The sequence below is a fragment of the Thermobia domestica genome, unplaced genomic scaffold (assembly GCF_964235325.1).
Source record: "Thermobia domestica unplaced genomic scaffold, izTheDome1.hap1.1 HAP1_SCAFFOLD_513, whole genome shotgun sequence".
NCBI classification, from domain to species: domain Eukaryota; kingdom Metazoa; phylum Arthropoda; class Insecta; order Zygentoma; family Lepismatidae; genus Thermobia; species Thermobia domestica.
Genome location: NW_027656223.1, coordinates 120,530 through 131,302, shown reverse-complemented (window position 1 = coordinate 131,302; position 10,773 = coordinate 120,530). Strand labels below are relative to the sequence as shown.

The 10,773-nt window shown below is 34.0% G+C and overlaps 1 protein-coding gene across 1 annotated transcript in view; it reads right to left on the bottom strand.

The window, feature by feature from the left end:
• Nucleotides 1-1,349: 1,349 nt before the first annotated feature.
• The window catches only part of LOC145676994 (laminin subunit alpha-1-like), a gene marked incomplete at its 3' end in the record, with an annotated part of 76,358 nt that continues 66,934 nt past the window's right edge, over nucleotides 1,350-10,773 (bottom strand). The window contains exons 3-5 of the mRNA XM_081747711.1: nucleotides 8,304-8,555; nucleotides 4,973-5,209; nucleotides 1,350-1,502 (exon numbers count right to left, since the gene is read on the bottom strand). Of these exons, the coding sequence (XP_081603837.1) occupies nucleotides 1,350-1,502; nucleotides 4,973-5,209; nucleotides 8,304-8,555 (642 nt within the window). The remainder of the gene's footprint in view (nucleotides 1,503-4,972; nucleotides 5,210-8,303; nucleotides 8,556-10,773) is intronic.

Below are 10,773 nucleotides of genomic sequence, written 5' to 3'. Positions count from 1 at the left end.
ATATTAAAAAAACGCTTTAACACGTCTTTAATTACTTGAAATAGAAACTCTAAATATTAAATTTCATGTCTCTAACCTTAGCGAATTTTGAGATATGGCCATCGATATTCGTATTCGAGTTCTGGGGCGTTAGGATTTTGGGGGTAATACTGTATCTTCACAGTTAAAAATAAAGTCTCGATTCTGGTATATTATGTTGGCCAGCTATACAGACTTTCTATTATGCCTTGATTTGAAAATAAGACGAAACATATTATTCACTGTTCATTATTATTTGCGGGCCGCGCATAAGTACGGATGGAACATACTAACGGGCCGCTATTTGCCCATCACTGGCGTAGATTATATCGGACGTAAAGAAGTGATAATCATATTCTTAGTCTACGCAGGTTGACTCCGTATCAAGCTCTCTCAAAGTACAATCTTGTACCCATCGATATTTCCAACGGTTCACTAGATAGGGTTGCATTTCTAATGTATATATATATATATGCATATATAGTTTGTATTAAAGCTATTTTTGAAGTCGGTTATTTTCGTATGCATCTCGATCGAAACGACAATTCCAACCAAAAGAATGTTTGTTCCTACGTGGTAAGCAACCCAAAATACTCAAGAAACGCACGGAGCTGCATGAAGTACAGGATATTATGAATTTAAGTATTGGAACAAACTCACTTTCTATCTTTCAAACAATTATAACAAATACGTAAATTAATTACCCATTTTTTTACAAATAATTTATATGTAAGAACTTTCAGTAAAAAGTGCATCCAAATATGATCAATTGCTCTCAATATGATCGCAAACATATATGCATATATACAGGTCAAACTGATAATATTTTTTTAAAGTCGGTTAAAAAAAACATTAGTTCCAGGATCTGCCGATAGAAATAATAATAATAATAATAATAATAATAATAATAATAATAATAATAATAATAATAATAATAATAATAATAATAATAATAATAATAATAATAATCCTTGTCCCAGCAATAATAATAATAATAATATAAATTAATAGTACTCAAGAAATTATTCGTTATTTGATTTTATTCAGTTACTTAGTGAATTAACCCAAGTATTTTTCAATATTATATTAATTATTCAAACATTTGTTAGTTATCCCTTTAACTATCGGAACAATTACATTTATTTATTCGATTATTTATTCTTCGAAAAATCATTCCTTATTTTGATATACTGTTTCTTGAATAGTTATTTTGTTCAAAATTTTCGAAGAATACATCGTTGGACTTACTCCAACATATGAAATGATTCGAAATTTTATATTATTAATTTAGAGACAATAAAAATTATGTATTTTTTCTGTGATGTACTCACCAGTCCTGCTTCATCATCCGGAACACAACGCCCAGTAGAACCTTCTAGATGGCAGTTGCAAGGGCGACAAGGGTTAGGGTCATCCCTTCGTACTCCAGAAGGTCGAAACCAACCTTCTTCACAGCGCTCACAATTGATTCCCGTCGTATGAGCCTGTAAGGTAAAATATGTTATAAGTAAAAAGAGTATTCTACATTCCACATTTCACGTGTATCACACTATATTTTTCACAATTGGAGAGCTTACAATAACAACGTTACATTTTGTTTCTTTGTTTCCTAGCATTTAACGAACAGTACTGCAACAATACTAGGTACTATAAGTACCATTCAAAGATATTGGGCATTGTTGTCTGTAAACAAATCTCAGACTATTTCACTGACTTATTTTACAAAATTTAGAAGGATTACACTTATGGTCCTGCTTATCCGGAAAGCGAATTTGGACTCCCTGGTGATTCCAAGATTGCATTCCAAACGGTGAATAAATAATGAAACGTTACCTGTAGCGTTAATCCTTATTTGTTCTAAGTTTGTTTTTATGTTGTATTTCTCATTGGGATTACTACAAGTAAAGCATATGAATACAGTGTAGCTATCCTGTGCATGTCAACTACTAAAACTGTAATTACGTAAGTGCTTTACGTGTCCCATATACAGATAATATTCAACTTCATGTCTTTTTATTCTGCTTTTTAAATCCATATTATAGCCTTATTTTAAGTTCAATTCCAGCTGCTATTTTAAGTGGTCTATTTTATTACCAGTAAATGGAGTTAGTTTTCATAGTATTTTCGGTCAATCTGTACTGATTCTGGTTTAATGGAGTTCTGATAAATTAGGAGTCCCAGCGCATTTGGGTGTAATGTCTGTAGACAGCAATGGTATTCATATTTCCAGATAAGTATTTTGGCGCCTCTTCCCCATTAGTTTTTCATCTTTCAAATATTAATACGAATTTAAGTATGGAACACTTTTTATATATACATGTACAGTATATTGAAGTTTTTATTTACGTATTCCTTTTTACACGAAATATAGTGTGTCTGAAAAGATAACTGGACATATCGACAGTTGGATGCAAACGTCCAAATAAATTCTTTATGTCCAAAAATTAATGTTGCCCAGGAGATGAGAAAATTTCTCGCTTCATCTCGAAAGCAACACGAGAATCAGGAAAAGTGCATTTTTCAAATTCCAGACGATATGAGAAATTTCTTGAGTCTCATGGACAACACTAATTCACCCAAGTCTTAGATCTCCAACGCTGTTTTAGTGTTAAATTATTCATAATATAAAACCAGTAATTGATAAATTGATTGTACAGGCCGCAGCAAAAAAACTGCAAATGAGCATGTAAGTCTTTTTATGAAACGATTAAGTTTTTTGCTCCAAAATACGTGTGCAGGGGAGGACGCCGAAGTTTCTCCTGGCGTGATTCCAGCCACTTAGACATTATGTTGATTCCCTGTGCTGTTAGGCATAGTTTCGCAATAAACTTACATGCTCATGTTGCAGGTTTTTTGCTGCGGACTGTACAAACAGAATGAAGAGCATTTATCGATGTTTAAATATATGCAGGTCCAGAGGCGTTGATTAAAGAGGGGGGAGGCAAGAGAGAACAGTTATCTCCGAATTTTTGAAGGACCCCTTAATATATATATACCGGTAGTTTCATTTGGAAATGTAAAGTTTTTATATGTATTACTGGTTCATAGAAGAAAATGGTGCCATACAATATTTGCCACTGCCTGAGTACGTATTGGTTCTGTCTTTCCGTGGAGTTAAGAAAGCTGCAGGAATTGCGTTTTAATTGCAATTCGAAGCAATTAATATTGTATAGCGTATTTCTTTAAATGACGTAGCATATGCTTGTAGTATTTACTGTCTTTCATTTTCTAAAAGTAATAACATACATTTATTGGCATGTGTGGAATTAAAAATATAAGTTCTTCATTAATCTCCAGTTTCAATATAACTTCTATTATCCTTTCTATTTATTTGTTTCCCAAATTTGTTACTAAATAATCTGATCACCCATTTTTCCAGACAGAATTTTAAGATGTTCATGAGCAAACAAACAAACAAACAAACAAAAATTAAACATCTTACACTTTCGTTGTTTAAGAGTACAAGGGCTAGTACCTACTTGCGTTGCTCTTGCCACTTTACTTACTAAAATATGAAATATAATATACAGTACTTTACCTGTAAAATATAGTATCCTGTTAGTATATAACCTTCCGTCAAACAAAGTGTTAGAAACAACGAGGAAAACTAACATTGATATACAAATATTCAAATCATGTCTTGCCATCCTCCCACTTTTAACGTCTAATCGCCATCACTAAGCAAGTTTCATTAAACAATAATATATACTCTAGTAGCAAACAGGAGCGGATCCAGGACGGACTTCTGGCAGGGGCGATGGGTTGTAATACTGCTACTTAAAGCTACTTTTAAGAGTCCCAAACTCCTAGTTTCTTATTCTGGGGGAGGGGCAATTGCCCCGACCGCCCCCCCTGGATCCGCCCCTGGTAACGAATATGGATTAAAATGTTGTTATATCATATCCTCCGTGGATCTGTCGTGGAATACGGAAAAATCTGATTAGATGAAGTTGAGAAAATTCAAGGGATAAATTTTGTTCATAAATTTACAAAAAAAGACGAGATAAATTTCGTGACGAGACGGGATAACCTTTTTCGACAGTCGAAACGAGACCTACGCAGGGATTTAGAGACGAGAAGAGAAAACCTTATGGCAATACTACTAAAAATGTTCGTACCCCAAGAGAGCTCGTACAAAAAATTAGAAACATGTCTAAATTGAATGCAAAGACGCAATTATTCCCCTTCTTCCTATAGCGTTTTTAAAATTATTTTATGCTTTTTTCAGTCTGTTAATATTTGCCATAGAAACTTTTTATTATTAGTTGAATCTATCCTACAAATCTATCCATTTGTATTTTTGGTACCCTGCTGTAACTTAGGGGGAAATGACACTATTGGCTTAGGTAAATGTGCTAGAACTTTTCTTCAGTCAGAACTCAGAGAAGGAAAGTATATAGATGAGCTGATACGAAATAACATGTTTAGTTGTATATTTCCTTAAAAAATGATTTTTAACTGCAGATACAGTACATGACCTCCTGTATGCAATTCCATTTTCAGTTGGCATGTTTGTTTTGATAATGATACTAGTTATCCAATCATTCATTAATAAGGGAAGAGCATGTGTATTTCATGTCTATCCAATAAGACAGTGGTTCCCAACCCTTTTTCAGCGGCGACACACTATATTGAACACCCACGACATCGTGACACTTATTGATTCTTTATTATTAATAATCTAAATTACAACAATGCAAGACTGTGAGTTTCTACGAAGTAGTGACTCTTATACAGTAGTAGTAATAGAAATTGTTAGTGTCGCTGGAGGCGTTGACTGGTATAGGCCTAGTCTGTCTCAAAATGGCTTTTAACTAATTATTAAATGCCTCATGATTTTCAGATTCTAACCAAAGCTTCGGAACATACTCTATGGGAATTTATAACGCATCAATGTGTCATGACATACAGGTAGGGAACCACTGCAATAGGAATTTGAAAGAATAACCCTCACCGTGCAATTTAGACAAACTCCTCCACCGTCATACTCTCCTTGTAAGTTGATGCTAGTTCTCTGAACCGCCACTACGGGGTCGTAGCGGCATTCAGTCGCGTGTCCAAAACATTGGCAGGCCTCGCATTGCGCGCCATCTGTTGCCGTTCCTGCGCGCCACGGCTTCTGATTGAACAGAGGGCAGCAGCGTTCGCAACTGTCTCCACATGTATTGTGCTGACATCTACACGTCTGGTGCTGAAACAATACAAAATATTATTGCTTTTCAATTACTAAAAAAATTAGAATTACAAAGAACAAATTCATATAAATTAAATTACAGTTCAAGATATAGCAAGGAATATTATTTCGGGACCATTAACAGTCTTTTTTTTATTAATAAGTTAAATGAACTATCCTCACGATCCCTAATGAGCTTCTACAGTATAAAAATTTTGGTAAGAGAATTAACGTTTTCGATAAAATTATTATGTGTATATTCTTAATTATGATACATTTCCTCTATGAGTTCAATTATCTGGGAGATAGAAAATTCAAAAATTTGGTATGGGAAATATGAAGGAAAAAATTATCAAATTTTAAGATCATTGTTCCTTCCCTTTTAATAAGTTATGTCACGTTTCATAAAATCATTAGATCCTCCAAGTTGATCTTAATATGATTTTTTTGGGAACTGGAGATCGAACTAAAAAGTTTCACGAAGAAAACAGTAGAGGTGTCAATTTCACAAATAAATGAACGGGCCACCGCACTACATTTTCTCGTTCTCACTTCTCCAACAGAACCATGTCATGCTGCAGTTACTTACGAAACATGAATAAAATTGTAATAGACGTTTTCTCATAACTTCATTGGAAGAAAATTCACCCCAAGAGCAAAGCATCCCTTATGAATTTTCTGATGAGAAATTATTTATGCCATATTATAGTGTTATTAGAAAAATATTTATAAAATATGAACAAAATAATTTGAACAAGTTTCGAGAGTTTCGAGAAAATTGTCTGGAAAGAACACTCGGACGAGTGTAAACGAGAAATTTTTTAAATGAGAAATTATCAATGCCATACTGTAGGGTTGATGGAAGATTATTTATTTATAAAATATGAAAAAAAAAATAACTGAAGAGTTTAACAGAAAATTGTCCGAAAAATCTAACCCCCGAAGTAAACCACCCATTCTGGATTCTTTTTTCATGTAAAATGATATATGTCATATTGCAGAATTGTTAATGAAAATGTTTATATGAATAATATCTCCTGAGTCTTTTTTAGGGATGCGCACGAGACAAGTCGAGACAAGATTTTCCTGGCAAAATTCGAGTCGAGACACGGCTCTCCCAATAGAAAATATACATTTTTCGAGTCGAGACATCACTTTTACAGCACAATTTTTGAGACGAGACAGCTACAAATCTTGTCTCGTGCGCATCCCTAGTCCTTTTGAGAAAATCGTCCGGAAAAAAAGTCAATAGTAATTATAATGTTTTAAATAAAAAAATAACTGTCACAATATTAATATTCAGGTTTGTTAATGGAACATTTGTTTACAAAACATTAATCAAGTTGCTTGCGCTTTTTTTGAGAAAATCATCCATAAAGAATTCACACTCAAGAGTAAACTAACCCTTTTAGATTTTTCTTAGAGAAATGATTTATATTGAATTACAGAATTGTTAATAAAATGTTGATTTAGAAAAAAAAATCCTTAGAGCAGTTTTTAAGAAAATCGCATTTTTCTTTTAAATGTTCATCCTTGCGTAAACTGTTCTTATTTTGAAAGTAGTAAGAAAATTTGAAGCCCCTCTATAGAGAATCTTATTTAAAAAAAAAAAAAAAAAAAACTTCAGTATGAAATTTGATCCTGATACGTTAAATGGTATGGCCTCTGTGCGAGTGTGCATTACAAAAATAGGACGAAAAAATTGACAGACAACAAAAATGTAACTCTTTCGGTATGTAGCGACATGAAACGTGTAAATCGCTTGAAATTTTGAACTCTTTTTTTTTTTTCAACAATAATCGTGCATTCTTCTCACGTTCGAAAATAAAAATCAATAAAGGACAATTTTTAAGATAAAACTGAATACAACCAAACCACCAATAATTGCTCACCTTAGAATAGCTGTTTTTTTTTTTTTTTTTTAACATTATTACTAACTTTTAACGGGGAGCATAATATCCAAAAGTGACACATATCGATAGACCGCATTCACTTCAACACAACGATATCGATAAGCATAAATTCCCATACGTAATTTTCGAAAAAAATCGACAAAATTCCGTTTTCATTACGCTACAAAGCACTTCGTTTGTTATCAATAATATTTGTGTTTGTAATTTACTGGGACTTAATTATTTATAAGTAGTGTTTGTGTACAAAATGCAATGCTAAGTAGCAGAATGTATTTCTTGTTCTCTGTCTCCTCCTAACGGTGACACACACGTGCTTCTAACAGTAAGGAACATACTACCTGTAAATAAATTAAATATCCTAAAACAACTGTGACACAATGGAACGCGCCTCTAACATTCGTAATAGTAAGCATTAGCCGAGTTTAGCTTCTATCGAAACCAGTGGTAGGCACAAAAACATGTTTTTCGGTTTTCTAAAAAAACTGGTTCAGTTTTTCACCGAAATCGGTTTCGGTTTTCTTCAAAACCAGTTCCAGTTTTTTTTTTCAAAATTGGTTCTATTTCTGACCAGAATAGTGTTTCGTTGTTCCCCGGAAACTGATTCCGTTTCCACAGAAATAGTTTTGTGTGTTTTCCAAAAGTTTTCGCCGAAACCAGTTTCGGTGAAAACCGAACCGGTTTTGGAAAAAAACTGAAACAGTTTCGGTGAGAAACTAATATCGGCTTTTCGAATTTCGGTTTTTCTGGAAACCGGTTTCCTGTTTTTATAAAAACCGGCTTTGCCCATTCCTAATCGAAACACGAAACATGAATCGAGATTAAAGTCTACAATCATACTCACTAACATGACATATTTGCGTAGACCTAATAAAAATTGTTTGCAAGAGCCATCTATCGAAATAAGCATTGGTAATTGAATTAAGACAGCAATTTTCTACATATCTAACCTTCATGCTCTTTCATGCCTCCTCTTTAAACTTTTGCATCCTGAGGGCTTATATATCAATAAAGCACCACTACTATCACTAGTACTACCACTACTACTACTAATAACAACAATAGTTTAAATAATAATAATAATAATAATAATAATAATAATAATAATAATAATAATAATAATAATAATAATAATAATAAGAAGAAGAAGAAGAAGAAGAAGAAGAATTTAAGGTATTCTCCAATATAGATAAGATACTTACTCCTGTTATTTCATCGGTGTGACAATCGCTGGCGTGTCCCAGACACACACACTGTCCTCCAATGGAGATATCTTTAATCGAATAAAAGTAACGACGCGTGACTGTTTCGTCAACTGTTTGAGTCATTAAATCGGCATTTAAAGTTCGAATCCTTTGCAATCGAAGCCTCACATATCGTGCTTGCGTAAACTCCCTGAGTTCTTCGCTCGAGTCATTCGCTCCTGGTCGACCTTTCACCAGAGAAGTGTGGATCTGAAATAAATTAAATGAGAGATTAAAATTAAAGCCGTATTATTATTACATGTCTTTTAAAAGTGTCTTAAATAACGGTTAAAAGTGATCCAATGTTAAACGAATAAATGATATAATAATATGTATGTTAGCATGGTCGTGCGGGTTAAGGTATTAGCGTAGTGATCATAATACGAATCTAACGCAGGTTCGAATCCCGCTCAAGGGAGCCCATTCCCCTCAGAGTTGGGCGCAACCCTGCAAAAATATCACTCCTCCCCCCAAAAAATTTATCATTCTTAAGTTTATACCATTTTCAACGAAAAATTATGCCCCCCCCCCAATCTTCTCATAGGCACAGTATGTGCCATAAAACTCGTCTATTGGACCGTCTATAACATATTAATTACTGTACACAATTCCTGAACTTCGGACAATAATGCTACTCTATTCATACATACTCAGTAAGTTATTAGTGAAATAATTCATCCAACTACCCACGATTTCGCACCTCGTGCTCCAGTAAAGCCCAATGACTAGAGTGCATGGTCCAGAGTTCAATTTCCGAAGGGAACATAATTCAGGAGGGGTTATTACTGAGCATCGAGAGGGGATTAGAAAGCTACTTGAATTATGCGATAGCGGACTCAGTCAAGGAAGTCAGAATTAACGGTGGAAGGGACGGATGTACTAATCATACATAACCTAATTAAAAAGCCATCTGGGTATTCATATTTCTTCGTAGGCTGTGAAGATAGAGCTTAACTTTTTTCTTACACCATATCCCATTGGCGTTAGCAGCACATAAACTTTGCGGGGACAGACTACCTGCGGGACTGGGGTCTATTGAATACACGCAAGAAAACGGGGGTCCAGGGGTGCTCCCCTCGAAAATAAAAAAGATAGTCTTCGTACACAGCATTTTAAAGCATTTTTGACTCAAAAAACAAAAACTTATTTGTGTGTTTTACTTTTACCTTTGATAGTTTCTTTTTTCTTTTTGAAAATGTGATTCTAAAGACAAACACACTTAGTTTGTTTGTTTAGTTAAAACAGTAAAATTCAACCCTGTTTTATACAATTTTAATTAAACATTACCAAGTGCATGTCAAAAACAAAATAATGATAAAAGGTGGTGTGAAGTGAATATTCAAGACTAATAGACTTGAAATCAGGCTTCAGGCTTACAAACCTACAATTAATATAAATCAGGCTCAACAATGTATGTTAAAAAGTTAGTTGAAAATTATTATTCAAATTATTTTTAGCTAAACAAAACTTGCTATCTAAACAAAAATAGTTTGTTACGTTACAGCTTACTTCTCCTCCATATTCACAGGGCCAAAAACTTACCGCCTTTCTTCACAATTGGAACCAAACTTTTGTGCTACTCTTTTTCTTTTATATCCACTTTGTCTAACATTGTTTTGTGGACGTCGCAAACTGATACATGGTTAAGCTTCTTGTGGATCATAGTTGACCTAAGATACTTGAAATATTAGGGAAAGGGGACGAAAACCGTTTTATAAATATTGGGAGGACACATCCCGGTGTCCCCTGTGGGATTGACGCCCTTGTCAAGCGCAATACAATAATATGCCGTAATACATTTTGATTCTTTTTTCATATTTACACAAACATTTCATTCAAGAAGGTAGGACATGTATTAGGGTCGCGAAATGAGATTTACTTTGTATAAGACTGTAATGTTAGTACGTTCCTACCTTCTTCAGTCCACAAAAGTGAATCTCTGAATTCTGTTTTTCGCAATAGATAACTAGAGCGATGGTCTGCTAACATCTTCATGAGTAATTAATTTTAACTGTAACTTCAACGTACTACAGTATATAGTTTAAAATTCATATCCCCTAGCTTCTATACAACCTGTACATCAGCAAAGCATTGTCAGTTGCCTATCGTCAAAGGATATGTAGCTTTTACAACAAAAAGAAAAAAGAAAAGTCCATTAGCCTTTAGTTTTGTGAGATCCTCTTTAGTTCACGTCTAGCAAGATAGCCTCCCGACTTTAGAATATTGAAACAATGACTAAGTCATTCGTTTGTACTACCTTTGTACCGTATGTACCGAAAATATTTTCATTTGTACCATTTTCCTTATAGGGTTACTTGAGAGGTCAACTGGGGGCGTGGGGCTATCTTGGCACCAAGATAGTCCCCCGTATCACAGCACAAGAAATTAAAATACACTATTCGAAAGCAAATCATTTGTACCGTTTGTA